The sequence below is a fragment of the Pterocles gutturalis genome, unplaced genomic scaffold (genome assembly GCF_000699245.1).
Source record: "Pterocles gutturalis isolate BGI_N339 unplaced genomic scaffold, ASM69924v1 scaffold10759, whole genome shotgun sequence".
Lineage (NCBI taxonomy): Eukaryota > Metazoa > Chordata > Aves > Pterocliformes > Pteroclidae > Pterocles > Pterocles gutturalis.
Window position 1 is genome coordinate 27,723 of NW_010135762.1, and position 22,913 is coordinate 50,635.

Sequence of the window (22,913 nt, forward strand, 5' to 3'; positions counted from 1 at the left end):
AAAAAAAAGAGACTATTCGTCATCTGCTCTCTTGAGAGGAGCCAATGGATAGTTTATGATACTAACTTGTGAAAACCATTCCCAAAAGAGTATAATTAAAAGACACCTATCTCGTAACTGTTCATTATCTTGACTACAGAGAATTTCTGTCAATGGTAATTTCTGTCAATGAGCTCAGTGCTGTTCCTTACTTGGTTGCACTAGCTGTTCAGATATACAGAATAAATCAGGAAAAAGTAATCTCAAAGTGCCTCCTCTACAAATGTTTCTCCATTTACTGATCCAGGGATAACTGGCCCAGTGTTCCCAGAGAAGCATGAAAAAAATCCATGTTAACTGACACCAAAAAGATAAAAAGGACAGCTCAATGACCTTGTCAACTTGGTATTTTTAGTCTGACAACATAGACATTTACAAGGAGTTCGTTTATTAACAACTTTCAGACCATCATAACAATAATATTAATAAAAATCAGATGTGCTGACACACAAAATACTTTATTCATACAAAGAGACAGTGTGTCATTTTACCAGTGTGGAAGGTACAACAGAGAATTAGAGAACTAATATTTTGTCCTGGGGTACTGGTAACCTTTATTTTTTTTTTTTCTATGACTGTTTTTGCTATTGCTGGTCTGCCTTTGTACTTCCTGGTGCATTTCACATTGAAGTCTACAAAGAGAGAAAAAGAGTCAAATAATGTGTAGCACTAGTCCTGTTACTGCATTTAAATGCGGTAAGAGTAAACTGGGAAAATAATTAAGGTTCTTTTGTGTCTCAAATCCACAATCCTCTTGCAGTGAATAACCCCCGCCCTGGTTTCTGCACTCGGCAGAAAATTACTGAAGAATGCAATAACAGACCCAAACAATGAAAAAATCAAATACAACTATCCCTCACTGCAGCAATAAACTGAAGCAGTGCTTTGTAGCCCAACTGCCTATAGCAGAATGCCCACAAGATTGTATGGGAGTTCACTAGAGCCTGGTACCTCTTTGAAAGCAGATTAAGAAAAATCACCAAAATGTGTTACACATATGTAAGAAGTAGCTAGGAGGACACAAGACACTAGTCATAGTGGCCAGCAGAAGTAGGTGCCAGAGTACCTGTTGTTGCAGAGTCTTTCTCCAGCAGTTCTGTCTTGCCCCCTGTGATGCTGGGGGAAAATCATCCTGGATTCTGAACTTGCTGGGGCAGCTTCTCAGGTTGGGCAATTTGCAATATTTTTTAGATGTCAGTTAGTGAGCGTTTACTCTCAGGACTTTCCCAAGCCTGGGTGTGGGGAAACACTCCCTTCTGGCACCTCAGCTTTTTTACCCCAGCATAAAACAGAGTAAATAAATATATATACTTGATAGAAAAGAAGGAAAGAAAAAGGGTGGGGGTGGAGAGGGAAGGCCTCTAGGCTCTGATCTTACAGCTCTGGAACTTCAGCAATTCTGTCATGAAATCAAGCAGCCTACCACTCTTCTGACTTTCCTACAGCAGACATGCAAAGGACTATCTAAACAGAATTTATCTCCCACGTCCTTGCCATTATCTGACCTTTCTCTTCCTCTGCTGGGCACTCTAGGGAATGGGAAGAAGGATTAGAACAAATATTTGATCCATCCATTTTGCACCAGCAGAGAGTTTCCTGAGGAGGGAAAGCAATAGAAGGAAAAACAGGATACTGGGTACAGCATGTTGATTGGTGTGAGACATCAGGAAATACATGACAGCCTACATCCATTCTTCCTGGGACATAAAGGCAAACACCTTATCTGTCAGATAAATACATATCCCACACTACTGTCTCACCATAGGTTGGAGCTCTGTCCCATCTTCGTTGTCCTGGAAAGGTCTCATGACTCTGTGTTTTTGTCCTTCTGTTAACTTGTTACTCTGACTCACAAAGGTCTACAAGCAAAAACCAGAGTGAGATCATTTGGGAATGCAAACCATTATGTAAACAAAAATACCTGGTAAAGGAAGCTAATTAGCCTGGGGCTAAGAAACTAGCTGGTTCCTAGCCGGATGACTCCGAGTGATACTGAGAGGGACTCCGCAGAGAGAGCATGGGTGATGAATGCAACTCAGATGAATCAAGAATCTCTGTTACATCTCCTACTACAGGAATGAGGACTCTGGCTGCCTGGAATCCCTCACCCAGCTCTCCACCCACTGCTGCATATTGTCCTGAGGGCCACAGAGCCTCCCTTCCACCCCCAGATGTTTGTAACTCGTCTGTAACACAGACATCCCAAGTCAAATGCTTTCATGTGTTGGGAAACTCCAAGCTCTTGGCTACGTGAGCAAACTTACTCTTGATCATGCAATGAGGCGGAGTTTGGATGTGCTGCCACCAGTTTTTCTATACAAGGTTATACAGCCTGCCCTGCTTGTAAGACTCCTTACCCCTGTGGCAAGTCCTCTCTTCACCCAAGGTCCTAGGGCATGGCTAATTACAAGGAATTGAGACCAGAGTTAAAGAGAAATTACTACAAAGTTTGGAAGTGGAAAAAGAAAAGCCTCTGTTTGTTTCATGAAGGAGAATTGGCTTAAGAAGTATTTTAGCATTTGGCAAAACAGAGCAAGAACAGAGGTCAAGGCTTCAGATTTTTCCATTCAGTAACATATTCCTATTCGGTACATGTGCTTAAGTACTGTTCTGAATCAAGGCCAAAGAATATCTCTCTGCTTTCTTCTGTAGAAAGGGTTAAGCCTACCTTTAGGCTGCCTTTTTGTTGTTTTTTGTTTTCAACAAAATTCTATGAACATTACATGGAATCTAACAGCAGCATTAATAAAACCCCAAAGCCAGTTCTTCTGACACTGTCCTGAAGAAATCCATCCAGTAGATTCGTATCATATGAGCTATTCTGGCTGCTGAGTTTGTTTTTCATGAATCACTAAGATTTTCTTTGTTGCATGGTTTATGAAGGAAAAGACAGAACTGGCAAAAAGAGCATGAAAGGAAAAAACATCTGCATCTTCAAATATTCTCTTAATGTGAAAGGGATGGCATACATACAGTCAAAGGCTTCAGATACAGCTGTTAACGAAAGCTCTCCATCACTATTAGCTACGTAATGATTCTCCATGGAAATGCTTGTACTACAGTGCAGTAATTATGAGGGTAAAGATACAGAACAATCAGTCCAGAAGCAGAATTTAATCAAGAGCCAGAAGACAGTATTTTGGCAAAAGAATCTGTACAAGTATGAAGCAGAACAAGTCAAGTTTGCATGAAGTTTCCTCAGAACTACAGCATCCATAGGGTGTGGATGGATACTTGACCTGCTGCTGGCAACCAGAAGCCCTGTGCTGCTTCCTTTTGCTCATCACTGTACAGTAAGTCACAACAAATATAAACATCTAATCTTAGGGCACCCCATGGATCGGTCTCTGCAGCTAGCTCATCTATGTAGTTATATCTTTTAATTACCAACAATTTATAGAAGAGATATCTAGTAAGGCCTAAACTGTCAGCCATTACTTACAGAGTATGATCTAAAAGAAGGCAGCAGATCACAGCTGGCACACAGGAGCCAGAGGGAGCCATTTGCTTTGGTTTATAAATTCACATACCATTTGTATCCCTGAGCCCATCCTGTTCTAAGGTGTTGGAATGGAAATAGCATGGGTTGTGGGTTCACATTACTAGGTCTTGGGGAAAGAAAAAGTGGCCAAAAGCTTTAGAAGACTCAGATATCTTTGCTGTTATCACTGGGGTTTACCAGCAGTTCCTGATCCACGAAGTATGGCTTCTCTGCAGATCCATCATTTGTTTCCATATCGATAGCAAAGCAAAGGAACATGGCATCTGCTGTCACTTCAAACACAGACAGAAAGCTGTGGGCCATCAGGTAGGCAAAAAATCCAACTAGCAACAGAGGAACTACCCAAGCTTGCAGTTCCCGATGGTAGTTAAATGCCATCAATCCTCCAAAAACAGTAAAACATACAACAAACACCTGTTAAGGGCAGCAAGAGAGAAATGCAGCCTCATTAATCATATAGAAATGTTTCTTAAAAAAACCAAAACCCCCAAAACACTAAGGCAAATACATTACAGCCAATATTTTAACAGCACATCTCATCTGGGAGATAGCTGTGTAGTTTCTGGCATCATGTAGTTGCCTCACTTTATGTTCAATTCAGTGTGTAAATTCTGTAGGCCAGAGGCAATCTTTTACTATACACTTACCAAAGACTCATTGCAATGGGAACTGCAAGAGTGGCACCAAGGACACTACTGTAATACCACTAAGTAACTCTGTAGAGACTAGAAAAGGATTAAATTCCTCAAACATTATCTCTCCAGAACTCATTTGACAGCATCAACAACACTGAGTTTAACAAATTTACCTTGAGTATAAGAAAAGAGAATCTGACCTTGATTTTTCACTTCACTCCTACAGAACAGTACTTTTCTTACACTTACCTTTCCTAGAAATAGGATAAAATCCCCAAAGCAGCTAATGGATGCAAGTTTAGGAGAATTCTTCTCCAAAATAAAGACAGCGTCCTTTGCTGATGTACAAAAATTTGTCCCATTTATGGCTGTAGTTGTGTATGCATGCTGAAATAAGAGAATAATGCGGTGAGAAAGGAAAGACTCTTATAATCTAGATTTTACTTCAGCAAATGCAAAGCCTTAAACCCTATTTGGAAATACCAACTTTATGATTATATAGTTATTTTGCATAATAAGGAAATTTTATTTTAAGTTACTATAATAACTATGCTTCTAACTTCAAATAGTTTTTTCTGCATAATTTCCACCATTAGCAAATACTAGAATAGTGACTAAATGAACTTCTTGTTCTACCTTTATCCAATTTATTTTAAAACACCTAAGTTCTCTACCCTAATTTTTGTTAATGAATACGTCAGAATTACCACAGACCACTTATGTACCTGGAATCACACTGGAAAAGAACAGCTAAAGGATCCTGGACTGGATCAGTGAGTGTTATGTCACAAGAAAACACCCAGAATTTCAACAGACAGTAGGAGAACTCACAGTTTTTTGAGGTATTGACTATTTTACAAGACTTCTCTTTGTGGAAACTTGACAAGACAGGTGGGGAGGACAGAATATTTATCTTAATGGATTGGATTATTTTAGCACTTGTTGTGCATAACTTGACATGTATATCTCATTTATGGAACTCCTCAACAAGGTTTTGAAACTGTGACCAAAATATGATCTAACAGCACTCAAGATACCCTAAATGTATGCTCAACTTTACCAGCAAGTCTTATGAGTAGTTTCCCTTTACTCAAATTATTAGAGGGTGGATTATGCCACAAAACATTAGTTACATCTGGTATAGTCAGTAAGAACCACAGTGCGCAAGGGATTGCTGTTCTGAAGGAATTTGTACACCCCAACGTGTACTTGGTGTTTAGATTACTTTCTGCTGCACCTGGAAGTGGAGAAAAAACCCCAAAACCCAGTTTGCTGAAAGTGAATTATACTGGCCTGCTGCAAAACTCTTCCTGTTCAAAAATAATTTTTTTCCTCACTTACACATCAAATATAAAATCGCTTCAGATATTTAAACACAGAGGAAATTTATTTCTGCAGTCCAATTTTACCCCACAGCAATTTCTGTAACATACTGCAGTGTAGCAAAGCTATACTGACATTATCTTAAAATGTTACAGAGAAAGAAGGAAATTACATGCAGCCAAAATCCTTTGTCTCTTTATCTTGGATACTATTTATTTTATATATGACAAAGGATTTTTTTTTTTTGTTCTGATAGCAAGCAAAAAAAGAGTAGAAGTAAACAGTGACATCCTGTAAATCTTATACTTAGTAGCAAATACATCCATAGATGGAAAAAAGTATAAATAAAGACCATGGATTTATTGCCTACTCTAAGAAAAATCAAAGGCTCCACTGAACTCTACAGAAACACGTTGAGCGTCTGCATAAAAGTCTGTTTAAACAAGCGAGTTCACTTTATTCCTAAAGAGGAAAAAACATTTTCTGTGCTAACTTTCATTTATACTGACGCTGTTCCTTTCCCTGGGGAGTGCTGCAGCAGGACCGGCAGAAAGGTGTGCCCTTTGGCTCCGGCAGTCACTGACTACAGTACCTTTGCCTTCTTGCTTGCCTACACCTCTGAAAGAGAAGCGTACTTGTCCCACCTGCCTCACTCAACCCGGTAGGTCCGTAAGCAGCCTGCTGCCATCCCCTGTGAGGAAACCCACAGGAAACACAGCAGATTCAGCCCAGGATGCAGCAGCAGGAGAGCTGGCTGTTCAGTAAGGCCAGTGCCAGCCTTGCTGGGCTACCGTTTCCCCAGGACACTGGCGTAGGGCAGACAGCCTCAAGTTAAGCACCGTCTTCCATCTGTAGCTGTCACTACACATTTCAAACATGGATAGACCTATCTTTATAACGTGCTGTGAGTTAAGTCATTCCCATTAACAGACAGGAAATTGAGACACAAAGTGGAAAAGGGTTTTCAAAGGTTGTTTCTGTCCCTTAAGAACTACATTCACAGAACAGATCCTGATCTGGTGAGGTCAGTATAAATTTTGCCAATAAATTAAACAGATATTCTGTATTCATTATAAATAGCAAAAAAAGTCCTATTTTAAAAATGAAAAAGAATGTTGAAAATGCACGTGCACTTGTACAAACATTGTTTCCGAACTTAAAATAAATAACCATTTGTTTGCACTCTTGAATTAGCCACTTTGGTATCTGAGGAATGTGCAACAAAAAGAATTTCTGATATTTATTAACTAGAACAGTTATCTCGGAAAGGCTGAAAATAATGCTGAAGACTGAATACTTACTGCATAGGGATTTGTCATATTACAAACCAGTTGATTAAAAAAATGGCATTTATAACAATTACAACTTCAACAAATCATGTAAGTATCAACTAGTCACAACACCCAAGCAAGAAAGGCAACCAGGCAATAATCCAACATTGTAGAAGGAATAAGAGAGACACAGAAATGAACAAACTGCTGAAGGCTACAAAACTAGTCATTGATGTAGGTGAAGCGAGAATGTTACAAGTTGAAGACTTAGCCGTGAGCTCTACCTTTTGGCAAAAAATAAACTTCTCAGAAAAAAATAAAAAAGGAGGGTTTCCTTTTCAGCCTTGACTGTAGCTCCATACATGTACCTCACAATTCTCAGTTCTCCCATACTGACCCGATCCCCTGATCCCATCCAGCCACATAGAAATCTGCATGTTCTCACTAACAAAATACACATCTAACATTTGAGCAAATGTATGTTTCCATGTTGCACAGAAATGAGCTCAAATGATTTCTCATCCTTACCACCAAAGAACACACACAAGCTATTATCAATATTTGCACAATTCTTTGGACTAAGAAGCTTAGATATCCCATTACTTTTCCAGTTGCAGGGCATGTGCAACAACCCAATCCCTTCCAAAGAAAAGATAGTCGCGAAGGCTAAGATGGTAGACCGTGGTCAGGTATGAACCTGCTATCATTTAGAAACAGATTATTTAAATGTGTTTTTCTACAGAATGTATTCTCTTTCCCATGCGCAAAAGCTTTAATGGACTTGGAAATGTTTGAAAGAAGGGCAACCAAAAGGTGTGGAATGTCTTTTGTCTGGGGAACAACTGAGCACACCAGGCTCTTCTGTCTGGAAAAGAGATGACTGAAGGAGGATGCAGTAAGAGGGCTACAAAATAATGAAAAATGCGGAGAGGGTAGGTAGGGTTAGATGGCTCAGTGTTTCTTGCAGTACAAAGATCAGACAGGGGGAGGACCATACGAAGTAGCAGGAGCCAAATTTCAAAAAGATAGTATTTCTTCTTGCTGTAACTCTGTAAGCTGTGAACTGCTGGGCAAAGGACGCTCTAGCTGCTGAAAGTTTGCATGAGCTCAAGGGATACTGGGGAAGTTCAGGGAAAAGGAATCCACTGAGACTTACTAAACACACAGAAAACATCCTCAGCTCAAGAAGTCCCTAGGCTGAAAACAGATTCAGAAACAGCACAGGGATAGGGAAATACACACTCGTTCTACCTTAGTGTTCACTCACAGCCACTGTTGGGAGTTGGGACACTGAGCCAGGTGGAAACTCAGGCTGGCCTAATATAGCTATTATGGTTTTTTATCTTCACTTAATGAATTGATGCTTTACAACGGTAGTCTCTGCTATGGTGACAAGCAAGTAGTAACACTGTCGACAGCATACCATTGATCAGAAAGCACAGGAGACAGTGGGTCAGGAACAGTCTTTATCCTTGCACCAGCAAGTTGGTACTTTACCGCCACCTTTGTGAAGAACAGAAGCCTCCTCTGGCTTGGAGCCTGGGAACTAGACACCAGTTTGTCAGTGTCGGGATGAATAAATAAGGAATGTGAATGTTTACATATTTCCAAATACCACAGTATGAAAAAAAACAAACCCTATTTAAAGAATACATCCTTCTGTGCCTCACAACACAGAATGTCAAGGGTCTTGGAAAAATTGACCCACTAGTTTCATGAGAAAGGCACTGTGGCTCAGATCCAGGCCATAAGTTCCCCAATTGCTGAGAATAATTGCTACTTTGTCTAACAGCTGAATTCAGTCCTCCATTCTAGGACTTGCTTTAATAAAATGAGCTTGGGGAAGAGAAGACTGCCATAGCAACAGAATTGTCTTTAAAAAGCAGCAGGAGACATGCTGGTCTCACCCCCCACTTTAGCTTTTTCTGCTCAGCTGTTTTTTCAGCCTGATCTGATCTTGTTGCTCTCAGCTCTCCTGGGGGCTGCCCTGGTTAGCTACACCCCATGCAACGCTGTGCAGCTCAGGCTGGACTGAGCTTGCAAGTGTCACAGCTGCCAGTGGAATCCCCACAGAAAACAAAATCCAGCGGCAGCAAGAGGCAGACCGATTCTGTGGCTGCTGGGCAGACCTGGTGAGGAAGCTTTATCACGTCTCTCGGACAGTGGTGGGAAATTAGAGCAATGTGGGCCTGTGAGGCCCCACTGAAGAGACGAGGACACGTAAGACGGAAGGGACTTTCAGCCACTCTGGTCCCTGGCTATTTCAGATTAGCACACTCTATGATTTCTTCTCTTAAGTGGAAAGCTCTCTCTTTAAGCTAGTTAGGTCCTTTCCCTCTCCCTGCCCTTACATTTGGATCTATTCCAGACAGTTGTCCCTCTGGTCCTTAGGAACCTTCTTCCAACTTCCAGACAAGATTTACTCATGAACAGTTTGCAGCTACTCATTCATCTGCTGATCTTCTCGTGGCTCTTATCCCTCCCTGCTCTTTCTCTGTATCAATGTATCTGTATCAATGATACACTCGTAGATGGCTAATGGGCTTGCTCTTACCATTCATTTGTCAAAGCAGACAAATCAGTATATGCCCCCCACCCCTAGTGAGATAAGCCCAATCACCGAACCAGCAATTTGTACAATGGCATTTATCCCCCTCTTTCTGGTGCAAGTATTTAATCCCACTCCTTCCAGGGCTGAATCTGCCCTCTCTTGTACACTAAAGGCTATTGTCCTGTGGTTGACAAACACATGGAGAATGTTCTCGTCTTCCACTTCCAACCAATAAGCACACAGCTAATACAGAAATCGTTATTTTTGATTTTTAGAGAGAATTTCCAGACAGTTGTTCATAAATTGCTCTGCTTAAAAGCACTGAATTATTGTTCACTTGCTTCATTGCCTTTTACTCTCTTTTTTTTTTTTTTCTTTTTTTTTCTTTTTTTTTAATGGGATAGGGGAGAGGAGAAAGGTATAAAAGCAAGAATTCATCCCCTACATGGTTCACCCTACGGAGCAAGTAAAGACCTTAGGAATTTTATTTCCTGTTATCACATACATAAAGCCTCTAGAGGGGAAAGAAACATATTTAAAATACAATTTCACTGAAAATGAACTTTTTAGCCAAGTGCATTTTCAAGATGATTGAAAATTTAGCTTAACATCTAGAAGCAGTTTTGCCAGTAACATTAAAATGCAGGACTGTTTTTGGGAGGAAAAAGAAGTACTTGATGAGGTTGGCAGGACAGAGAACTGTACTTACATTAGCAAGCATGAATACTGGTTTTATCGCAGTCACTTCTCCACAAGGCATTTAACTGCAACCTCTCCATAAGCTTCCATCTGAAGGTTAAGAGATAACCAACTGCTATGGATATGGCCATTAGACAAGCCGCCTTCTGTTTTTTTACACTAGACAGTTGCTGGCTTTCAGTATCAGTGAAGGGTCTCGGTACCAGCAAAATGCAGGCCAACACACTGCCGACTTCAGCAATGGCTACCACGGGGCCCGGAAGGCTACCCTGCTGCTAACTGTGCTATGAAACAGAGAAACCACGTACTGCTCAGCAACTCCTTCAGAAATCCACGTGCTGCACTTTGGAGCAGTTGCTTGCCAACTGGCTGCAGATGAACCCAAAGCAGACACAGAAAAGCAAAACTATCCTGAAATAGATATATTGTTTAAAAAAAAAAAGAGTCAGTGCAACAATGCTGTAAAGGAAAAAAATAAGCAAGTGCTTTGATGTATCAAAAGTTAAGACTGCCACTACAATTTAAGAAAGCAGGAGACAGACCTTGTAGCTCCCAAACCACATTAAAAAACCAGTATATTCTTTTTACGTAAGAGAGATTTCAATCTCCCAGATTTTACTTGAGGTGATTGGATATGTTTATCTGGAACATACTGAAACCATCAGAGCCAGAAGATGAAAAATCTGTGGTAATTCTGACAAGTGTTGGCAAACAGAACTGTCAAGTAAGGATAATGACTTTATATTCGCAAAGCACTTTTCATCCAGATAGAACCCAGAGTGCTTTACAATTGTTACTAATGGATTATACACACACATGAATCACTTTGCCCATGACTGAAATGGAACAGCTTAAGGAGTGAACTGTTTAACAGCACATAGCAACACTACACCACAGTTTAGCACAGGATCCAGTTGCAAATCCAAGCGAAATTTGGGAAAGCAGAATGTAATCATCCACATTGCAATCTGCACAGGATGCTGCGTTTACGTTACCCCTCCTCCAAAAACCGCCACTGGAAGTATGGCAACTGTCAGTGTCTGGCACTGCACTCTGTCACCACGGGAAGATGACAGGGTACCTTTTCAGCCCTGTTACAGTTAAGTTCCAGCAGAGCTGAACAAAACTTAGCTGAGTCTGCAGAGAACGAGTCACTTCAGGGATGCATGCAACTATCAAAGTCGGTGTTAAATCCCACCTGAAAGATGGCACTTCAGCCCAAAAAGTACTCTTTGGTAACATAACAGAGCACCTGGCTGATACTGCATGGGAAGAAAGAAGCTCACACTCTATCACCAGCGTTACTTCCTCCAGCACTGGTTTCTCATCTGCAAGTTTCCCAGAGGGAAAACAAAGGGGTCTGTTTAATCCTGATTAAACTTGTGAATGAAGCAGAAAGAATTTAAATCATCTAAGCAACATAACAGGCAACAGGTTGAAGAAAATAGTGCAGAAGTGATGGGGAAGACTTTTTTTAAGAGTTTCAGGTAATTATATGCTTATTACTATAGTGAAAGTAATACTAGAATAAAATGAAAAAATATAGTAAGGAAAGTTAATGCACACAGTGAGCTTTGGACCAACTTTTATAAGTTCCAGAGTTCAATAATTTCATCTCACACAAAAATCAAAATCTGAACTAAAAATACTTTCAAAATGTTAGAAACATAGGTACAAGCAATTTTTTAACCCCTCCCAAGTCCTACTCTCAAGTCCATGTTCAACACCTATGTAAAATTTCAAGGCTGTATGCAGCACCTTTCACTGATCTCAGTAAGAGCTCTTCAGAGTTCAGTACTTCTGTTAATCAAACCATATGTTAAGATGATTAGAACTGCAGACTTGTCTTCCCCTCCTTTTTTTTTTTTTCTTTTCTACATTTGGACACAAATTTAACAAAACTGAAGATGAAGATTGACAATCTTAGTCAAAATATATTTTTTTAAGAAATAGGCTTGAATACATTATTTATAGGGAGACAATAAAAAACTGATTAGATACATTAATTACTCTATGAAATGAAATAATCTGAGATTAATATTTCCCCTTCATATAGACAAAATTTCTACTAAAGTCTTACAGCATGTTCTCGCTTTTCATCTAATCCTCGCCCAAATTGCCCTGGATTTGGAGCCCGTGGAACACCACCATCTTTGCCAAAAAGACAAAAACAAACCATTATCAAACACCAAACACAGTATTATGATCATTAGGTTAAAAACCACAACTCATATAAAAACAGAAATTTGCCTACAATAGATTAGGAAACAGGAAATCTTTTAAGGGAACAAGAGCTACACTACAGCCTTCTGAAACAAAAGGAAGAACATTACAGTAATTAATTCTTCTCTTAACAAACACATAGCATACAACAGCTGGAGAAAGTAAACACTAGGATGCTGGATATCTCTCTGAAAGGCAGGAAGCCAAAAAAGTGACTAAAAATGGAAAGCCTGGAGTCAAAATGAACTCAGATTCCTCACCAAGTCAGTGACCATAAGATCTACCTAAAAAAATGTTAAGTCTGGAAAATCCATCGTCTAGAAACAGAGATTTCACTGCACAAGTATTTAATCTGGGCTGAACTAAGTGAAAAACTTTCTTTCCATAGTTGTCCAAGATTAAGCTTAATTTATGCACCTAATTTAGAGGAACAGTCAGACCCTTTATCAGAACTGTCTTGTTTACTTCACTACTGCCCTCAGCAATGAGAACAAAGAACCCAACAGTCAGAGAGTTAGAAATCAGCATGAACATCTGATTCCCTTTCACATTAAGAATACCACAGTCACCAGAAATAACAAAAGAGAACTGACAAAGAGAAAAGTTAACTATGTACAATGATGTATATAGAGCTGGAAAGCATTTGGAGAAAAGGATCAGGAAAGAAAAGGTAGGAGTCATGTATCTGAAAAACTGCTGTATGTCAGAAATCATCTATTTCCAATAAAAACACTTTTGAAACTAAACTGCTAACAAAACAAAGATGTATTTCAAAGAAAGAATATTATGTCATCTGGCTTTTTCATCATGGATCATATTCCCAGATATATAGATACTGGAAATCAGCCAGGAGTTCAAGTTTCTTTATTCAGGACTTCCAGGTGGAAAATACTGCATCTAGTTTAACGACACATCTCTAGGTGGGTTTCTCACTTCTTCATTGCTTCCTTCTACCTGGACCCTCTGTATTTCAGTAGTCTGTCTGGCACAACTCAACAAGATGTTAAGTCTTCTTACCTTCAGAAATAGCAAGTTGCCCTCTGAAAGGGCCATCTCAGGCTGTACTAACAAGTTTTCTAAAATCTTGCACTTTGCATGTTTGTCAATTCCCTGTTTCTTTGCAACAACTCCCATCTACATGTGACGACTTTTTTGTTTGTTTAGTGTAGGTGGCCAACAGGTAACTTTGGCTTGCATGCACTGGATGTTGCTTTAGTCGTGCTGAATGGAGCTACCATACACACACGGTTTCTAGACTAGGTATGTACATGGGTGAGTACAGAGAGGTGATAGAGTGTACCTGGTTAAAGTATCTTAAGCAACTTTCCTGGCACCAAAACCAGCAGAAACAGCACTTGAACAGGTACTTTGCACATGCACTCTCCTGCAATAAAATTAAACGTTTGGTTATTGGACACAGAATTACACTCAAACAAAACCGCCATTTCAGAAAAACTTGCTTTACAAGTGACTGATTCTTCTAATAAAAGCTTTCACTTAGGCAGTAGATATTTCCTTTTGGATTACAGGAACTGCTTTTAATTCAGACCCTTCAGTATTAATGACTGATGAGCTGAGCATATTTTTTTTTCCTTCCTGTGGATGGAAGATTCTTCTCTGGGAAAAGAAACTAAGTGCTGCAAGCCACTTTGTGAGCTAACAGCTGCTTGGAGAACAAACAGGCAGGCAAGTCAGTAACCCTTACAGTACTTTGCAGTGATCAGGCAGTACACCAACATAAAATCGACAGATTTTAAACTTCTTTTTGTTTATCAAAAAACCTTCACAGTTCTGAAATGACTGGTACCCTAATGAACAAAAATATAAAAATGGGCAGAAGGACTTACATGCACATGTGTATGTACTGACTCAGAGCATACATTCATTTTTCAGGGCAGGCAGAAAAAGCATGTATTAGGACAGACCATTGACCTATATTAATTTCATATTAAAAACAGAGCAGAAAAGCTCAGTGTTTGTTTCACCTCTCCCACCTCCATCACATCACAAACTCAGAACTGTTCATCATTTAAAGATTTTAAGGAGCAAGACAAACAAAAGATATCTTGTTAGCCATGGTAGCCTTCCAAATTTAACTGGCTGTTTTTCTCACCAAAAGGAAATTCAGTTCAGTGATACTTGAGTCTTTTTAACCTTCTTTTTCCAGAGGTCAGAATGTTTTTGGTTTGTTTTGGAAAGCAGAGATCTTCCAGTCACTATATGAAAACTTCAGGTCCCTATAGCTACCACTGTTCGTGCAGAAACCATGAACCTCCCAACTTCTGTCCAAAGAAGTTCCTGAAAATATTCCAGGAATAATTCCTTTAAAATGGTGACTGTACATGCAAACCCCTGACAGTAGAAAAATACTTTAATTTTTCCTTGTATTGCTGGAGAGATTATTTTACTAAAACTGTATTAATCTCAGCAAGTACTGTTTATTAAAAACCTAGAGCAATGGACTTTAACTGCAATCTTCTCTCTGATTCTGCTTGAAGACTGCTGCATAGAAAACATCTGTGAATTTACCTGCAAGCTCCCAGAGCCCTGACTTTTCCTCCTTCACAGAAAACAGCAGGATTTTTTGCAAGGATGGCAAGGTCTGGGTGAGCTCTACAAGGATGCAGCATCGCTTTTGCATCCTTTAGTACCACTACTCTGGCCCTCTATGGAAAGAGCCTCAATGGAAAGGAGCCATAGCCTGTCCTTTCTCCCATGGGAAGGAGCAAGGTTACTTTGGGGGGGGATCCTTCTGTGGACTAGGGACACAAGCTGGCCTGAGCACCTTATAGCCTCTTTAGGAACAGTAACAGCTATGGGTCATGTCACATCCTCAGATGAATGCTTGGCAACTGGACCATAAAGAGCTTGTAGCACACTGCTATAGCCACAAATAATCTTTCTTTGCTAGTTAAATCTTCTACAGCTATTCTGATTACAAAACCACGTATCCAACATCCACTGTTCTGCTGCTTCTCTCTATCACAGCTCATCCCACCTATCATCTTTAAACAAAGTTCTTAATTGACCCAACTCAGCAAATTTTATAACCAACACTCTCATATGAAAGTGACATAAACCCAGACACTTACACAACTTTCAAGTGTCTTGTTACAAAGGGCTTTTATGTAAGCATTCACAAACTATACCCCACACACATGCCTCATACATACCAGAGATGGTCAATGTAAATACCCAATCATAACTATACATAACATGCTTCAAGGCCAAGGTAAACTCCAGAGAAAAAGACCTACATTTAAAAACTTTACAAAAATATTCCTCTAAAATCAGGACTGTGCAGTCATGACAGCCCTCCCTCCTTGCCGAAGTGCCAGAACTGATTGCAATGGTATGTTTCCAGCAGAAGTTAAGAGATGCAGGGATGCATGAAAGATAGAAAGAAAGCAAGCAGCAATCAAAACAGCCCAGCTATACTTTATGTATCTTAAAAGATGTGGCTTGGATGCCACACAAATCTCTGGAATAGTTCTTTTTTCATACATTCTTTCTATAAACTCATATTACAAGGCAGATGAAATATTTTCTAGAAGATATTTTATAGCCAATAATTATGTTCTTATTTACCTTTGCTTTTTTAAAATTTATGATGCAAAAATTTTAAACAGACCATTCTGCCAAATTTTTCCTTTTTTCCTTCATAAAGACCTTTCTACATAAACACTAAATAAAGGTGGTTTTTAATGGTGCTTTTAATGTTTTCGGCTTTTAAAATATCTGAGTTGAGAGAAAAAAAAGGAAGCACATGGGAAAAGCCTTCTTAATGAAGAAAATGGGACAGAATATAAAATCCACATCGTATCATGTTTCCAAGCAAGAAGTATATTCTTCACTTTTTTTTCATGAATCTCACCTTTTAACTACTATTTTTATAGTGTTACAGAAGTATATACCTACCTTTTGTTTTAGGATATTATAAAGGTACAAGAGAATAATCCTTGGTATTCTCAGTATTGTGATTAGAAATGAGCCTTTTACAGCAGTTCCTAGATGATAGCAAAAAAGAATTGATATGGAAGACAGGACTGGGTGAGGTGGTGGGCTATTTTTATTTCTAGAAAGAAAAAAACAAACAATTTAAAGATGTTTAGAAACTTATTGATAAAGTTATACATTGTATCTTTTCAGTATTTGGAAATTTAAAGAATTAAGTTGGTATCTCATTTCCCACTTGAACAACTCCAGTTTTCCTCCTGACTTCATCTGAATGTTCACCCTAGTCCAAAGGAAAGGAGCCAAGTTTGTAACTTTTATTGGATTAGTTTAATTCTTAAGCAACGATTGTTTTGATGTATTCAGTAATGGAAAAATATCTAGAAAAAAACGACAATGGAAAATAAGTGGACAACATCTGAGCATACTTCCTCGAACACTTCTTTCCAGTTTCTGTCACTTGTCTTATTCTCTGCAATCTTTTATTTGACTGTTGTTTCTGCAAGATTTTAGTCTGAAGGAATGAATCCACTATTTCTGTTTCAGTGGTAAAATTAAAACTAGAAAAAATATCACAAGCTCTCACATGTAAAATTGAGATCTAGTATCTACATTTATTACTGCAATTTGGTTGATTTTTAAAAAAATTTTCTTCAGCTAATTAGTACTTTTTTTCCACTGAACATGATTTGTTTTAAAATGGAATACACAGAAAAAGGAATATCACCCTACATGTTTAGAATTATAATTTGGCCTAAAAACCTTGTAATTCTACTGCACACTAACTTGTATAGTTTTGGAGAAATAATATGTTTCCCAAAATTGAAAAGCAAAGACAAAAAGTTGGCCTAAATACAAATTGTATTTTCTTGGTTCCTTTATAAAGGTCAGTTTAATGTCAATCATTTACAGAGAGCAGTATGACACAGCTCTCAAGAATTTATATGAAAACCATGAAATGAACTTAAAGCCACTCTCCCACCTCTCTTCAAATACTGTCAAAAAATAATCAATTAGATTAACACTATAAATACCTTAAAAAAATGTTTCAGAGGATTAAAAAAAAAAAATCACTGATCAATGGTCATAAACAGCCCTCCTATAAAGCAACTCTTAAGCAACTGGCTGAACCCTGAAAAATTTACTTAGGCAACAACACCAGCCACAGTGTGCCTACGGAGTTAAGTAAAGATCAGACCTTCTATCACTAAGATGTCCTGTTTTCATAAGTGATTCCTTCAAAACCTCTGTTATCTTGAAAAAGTAATGGTTTGCACTAGAAGCTAAAAAATAAAAAGGCAGTGATAAGAGAACAACTGGCTGGGGCTAAAAAGCTCTACAAATATATTTTTATTAAATCCTTGCTTCAGCAAAGATTTAAATCATACAAACTACATCAAGATAGATATCACAGTTCTGCAAGAATCCTGAAGGTATCACTGCCGTTCATTCAAAACACTAAATACTGTGCAGCCAAGAAGTTATATTTAAATATGTGAATATACCACATTATTTTAAATAGGAAATTCCAGCAAAGCAGTTGCTGCATTTATTATTTTTGGTCTTACAATCAGGGGAACAGCTTGTGGGATAGTGGAATTTTATACTGAATAAGGCAGGTTTGGGTTTTTTTTAAGTCGTAGGTTTCTGTGTTAGAAACACATCGCAATATAGATGAGTTATTCTACCCATACAGTACCATTGTTTCCTTTTCCCTTGTTACACTGCCTTACATATGACAGTCTGTCAGATCTCAGAATAGAAAAGATTAAGTTTTTGCAAGTTAAATGTTAACCACAGATGAGAAATAAAGGACAAAGTTTACTCTTGTGTTAATAATTTACTCACTACTGAAGAGAAAAATGAAGAAGGGTTTTGATACTTTTAACAGGACTGATTCATGAACGGGAATGTCAAAATTTGAAGTTTAGTTGAGATAAATTTCTACACATTTGGATGTTTCTCCACACCTTCTTCTCCTAGGAAAGGAATTCTCACAAGAACAGGTTCTGACAAAGTTTCTTGCTTTCCTTTCACACAGATGAGAAAAAGAACAAAGATTTTCCTTGCGATTCTGGCCGAGGGCAGGAGACACAGGAAAACAGCTAGCTAAACACAACAACAGGTGAAGCTCTTGACTCTAAACAACCTCAAGATTGGCTCAATCATCCACCTACACCCAATTACCCTTAATGATGAAGTTTCACCCAGCTTTGTACATTATATGGGTTCAATCTTGAAATGACTTTAGCACAAGCATACTGTCAACCGTGTACATAAGGTTTTGTAGGCAGTTCCTACGGTGCGCTGAATTCACTGCATGTAGACTCCACTGCACGCACACAAGGTGTCAGGAAAAAACAGGAATCTGCCTGACAGAACTGGTTACAAGACTGAGAAGGGCCACAGCTTGCTTCTCCTCTTTGGCATTCCTATTTTATGTTACCGCAGGATTGTTTGATTTACACAGAACACTATTATTCCAAAATCCTGTGAACCTATACTCAATACCACGTCATCTTTTAATAATTTTCTTTCTTCAGTGCTGCCAATTGTCTTTATTTTTCTGTGAGCTCTGTGACACTCAATATCTTTCTTAACACCAAGTTCCTCGAATCAAATGATCACACATGCATCTCAGCTTTCATTTTATAACCACTTTTTTGTGTGAAGAAAAAATGCAATCTTGACACACCCAGAAGACATAGACATTTGAAATGGGGAAAAAAACCCCACTTTTCTTTAAAAGCCTGTCCTTCTTTTCAGAGCTGTGCTTATAGTTTTCTTCAATCCTGCCTCATCTGTTTCAAACACTGCCTAGAAAGAGATTTAGTGTAAAATATTTTAGAAGTGTTAAGGAATGAATCATATATTCCTCAAGTAAATATAAATCTCAGTTTTTCAACAAAAACAATAAATTACAAGATTTGTAATAAAAAAGACCTTATCAGACTAACAGAGAACACACAGACTGTAAATCCAGCTGCCCTTTTACCTGCTCTCAAAACCACAAGGTCTGACTACATACATGCTGATTGCTCTTTCACATGTGTTAGGTCAAGTATGTAAGTAGGGCAAAGGATGCTAGTAAATATTGCAGATATATTTGCAAAGGGAAGAGGAATCCTTTCAAAATTTGGACCTAGTTCATCTCTCAATGACTTTGATAAAAATGCATACATAAACCTGGGTTTTTGACTTACTGGGAGATGTACATATTTCACCTCTCACTGAATCTATTGGAAGTTGTGGTGCAGAACACCTCAGAGTCTGGTGGAAAACCCCAATCCTGCAAATGCTTGTGTACTTCCTTAATTTCAACCCTATGCAGTGACATACATGCATTGGAGCTACCGAATCAGCTCAAACATGGACAGGTCAGTGATGCCTGTGACATGGATCAAGTTACCATACCACCCTCCTTTAATCCCAGAGAAGGGAAAAGCCTCCTCTCACTGAAAAGACAAATATGCACATAACACCTAAGCACACTAAAATGAAAATAGAACCTCATGTAAAACAGCAACAGTAACAAAGAAGGTTTTTTAAAAGACTGAGTCCTCTTCACAAGTCATAAAAAGTAATCATTAAGCAAATAAGTTCTATTTATTTTATTAAATTAATAAAATATTTCATGTATTCATGTGTCATCTAAAATAAAAGGCAGCAAAATGTATTTTCAGTGGTGGTACTATAGGTCGAACATATATGACGTGTAAAGCTAATCCAGCTAAAATGACTCCCTGCCCTCCCCATTTGCAACTCCACTGTGGCTGTCGGCCATACAGCACATTGCTGTGTGCTGTGGAAGGAGATTTCCGCAAGGAAAGGCCGTGCCATTTCCTTGGAGCACTTACAAGCCAAGAAGAAAGGCTCTCTGTGAGGTATCATAAACAAACTCTTGTGACATGCCTTTATGATGCTGCCCCAGGGAATACATTAAAAACACACAGCAGACAAACTCAGAATTGCTGGAACAGCTTGAGATAACCCTTGCCCTTGATGGTGCGACCGCTCTTGCAGCTAACCATCCTCTCCCCATTCCTGCATTGCTCTGCATCTCTGCAGATCTGTGCTGACTGCCTGAAGGCCAGGAAGAGGGATCACCACCACAGAAAAACTGCATTTCCCCTTCCAAGTACAACTCTCTTAACAGAGTACACGTCACCTGGCAAGCAAGAGGAGGGCTTGACAGTAGATGTACAAAATTATTTCCATACAATTGGGTGCAGGAACCTTCCGTACTCTGCGGTCAGTTCCTGCAGCAGCAAAAAATAGCTGGAAAGCGGAAGACCCTAACAGAGTCATCACAGTGGTTTCTACAGGTGCTTCCCTGCTCTGTGTGAAGAAGATATGGACAGTGGATTTAGATGGTGTTATCACACCAAAATGCACCGCAGTGCACAACCAAGTAAGGCTGTGAAACTGCTTTTCTTTCCTTTGCTTTCTCAAGCAAGCCTATTTAAATGAGCCCTTAGTGCCTCAGCATTCAGCTGCTAAACCTGAACCTATTGCTAAAGGTTGAGGAACATAAATTTGCTTAGAAGAAAAGAGCAGCCCATTACCCACAGAACCACAGCCATGGTAGTTATTTGTGTTTAGAGCTTCAGTAGGAAAAAGATGCCATAAGAAATGCGAGTTCCTCCTTTTTCAGGTCCTAACATGGCATGTAAAATAGTAGTGTGAGACTGTGTCACTCTACAGATTTCAACCTTTTAAAAAGCAGCATTTTAGATTTTATCTGCTCTTGTACTAGCACCAGTTCAGTGGCACAGCTGTTGGCTGCACAGAGAATCCTAGCAGACGCGGGCTCCTGATACACATTACACACTGCCCTGCCTTGGCTTTTTGGATGGGGTGACAAAACATGGCTTAAAACAATGGTGGGCACTGGCTGTTACTGGGTGTTCCAGCTTTCCTTCTCTGGCTGGAGCAGAGCCACTGCCGGCTGCAGCAGGAAAACCTTTCAGAGTTGCTCCTGCAAGCAGAGCCTGCGCTGCTGGGCAGAGGGGAACACAGACCATTTGGAAACCTTCCAGCAGGAGGCCTTTCTACCAGCAACTGAAACATCCAGGGATGCATTCTAGAGAGCATCAACGGAAACCTGCAACCTAGGTTTTGGAGCAGCCCAAAGCCTCCATTCCCAGCCACCCGAGCCTGACGGTCCTGGGCGGCTGGGGACAGTGCTCCAGGGTCCCCAGGCCCTCTCCTGCCAGGCTCCCTAACTCACTCTCACATCACCTTCCTCAAGGGCTAGTTTTCCAACTGAGATTATCACCCTATTCTTCTAACACGAAATTAAGAAATGCCTTAAAGTGACAGAGTTTTTCACAGATCAGAAAATCTCATCACTGGGCACGGAGGAAGAGAACAATGAGAGTGAGAGAGCTCATAAATACTTATGAGGAAAAATGTTTTCAGGATACTATTCTCTTCATTGTCAAAAAGCTCTACAATGCATTGTGAGATTTAAATTTTCCCCCGCAATGACAGGATAGCACTGCTCCAGTGCATTAAACCAATCTAATTTCATTTTACAATATTAGAAGTCTAAAAACAAGTGTAAATCGTGAACAGTAGAGATTTTTCCTCATTTCCTCCACATTTACATTTCAGGGTAGTATAAAATTCAATAAAGTTTGTTTACACATCTCCAAATTCTTAACAGTGCTGTTAAAGCATTTACAGTTAACTGAAAATATCTGCACAGAATAAAAAAAGAGTAGCAGACTTGGCATTTATGCAGTCAGAACAAATGGAAACCCAGATCAGGGATGAACACTTATGATGAGGTCAAATGGCCTATGAATACGTGAAGTTACCGAGGAGCTATATACTGCATCTCCATTTTGAGCTAACGCAGTCTTCTGGAAAAGGGTCAAATGCAGCCTGTGCCTTCCAAATGGCAATTTCACCAGAGTCAGTTGACCTCTGCTGGCTTGTATCAGGGCTCAATTTGGCCCGGTAACTCCAGTGGTAGGGGTGAGTCGCATTAATATCATACACATTGTAAAATCTTACTCAAGATCTTCCAACAAGCAACATTATTTTACATTAAATTGGCTTCCAAGATATTCACATAAATTGCAGTCTATTTGAGACTATTTTGCCTAGAAAAAGATTGAAAGTAAATGCTGTAAAATCCCCAAAACTATATGGGGGCAATTGTGCACTCACCTGTTGAAGTAACAAATAACCCAGGGGCAATTCTGCACTCACCTGTTGAAGTAACAAATAACCACTGCCCCAGCGATTGTCATCTGCTGACAGGCAAGAATGAATTCACTTGTCCAGATAAGGCCAATGAAATGATACCATGCCATGTAGCAAATTCCAGACAGAGCTCTGTATTCTACTTGTCCTCCTGAAGTAGTCAGTGTAGTACCTGCAGTTGGGGTTACACCATTGTATTATTATAACATACCAGACACGCACACAAAAAAGTAAGTGCTTCTGTACCCTTTTTCTTAACTTTTCTTCAATAAAATTATAAAAAAAATAAATTTGGGTGCTATTTAATTCTATCCATTCTAACAAAGTCAGACAGCCAACATTTTGTAATTCAAAGAGAATTTTGAAAAATAAAATCTTACAAAAGCAAAAGCTTGGGTTTAAGTTGGGATCAAGATACAACTGCCAATAAAGTCAACAGATAAAAATTAGTAAAGATTTCTGAGAAAACACCACTCAAGATTTGAGTAATGAAATGCTTCAGA

General features: G+C 39.2%; 1 protein-coding gene across 1 annotated transcript; it reads right to left on the minus strand.

Annotated features, from left to right (window-relative positions):
* Positions 1-659: 659 nt before the first annotated feature.
* LOC104468029 (choline transporter-like protein 3) lies at positions 660-22,607 on the minus strand (the record flags this gene model as incomplete). Its single annotated transcript, XM_010082031.1, has 7 exons — positions 660-671; positions 1,800-1,898; positions 3,719-3,955; positions 4,426-4,563; positions 13,544-13,627; positions 16,162-16,318; positions 22,417-22,607. Coding segments are annotated over 7 exons (918 nt in total), but the record flags the coding sequence as incomplete, so codon positions are not given.
* Between the last annotated feature and the right edge of the window lie 306 nt (positions 22,608-22,913).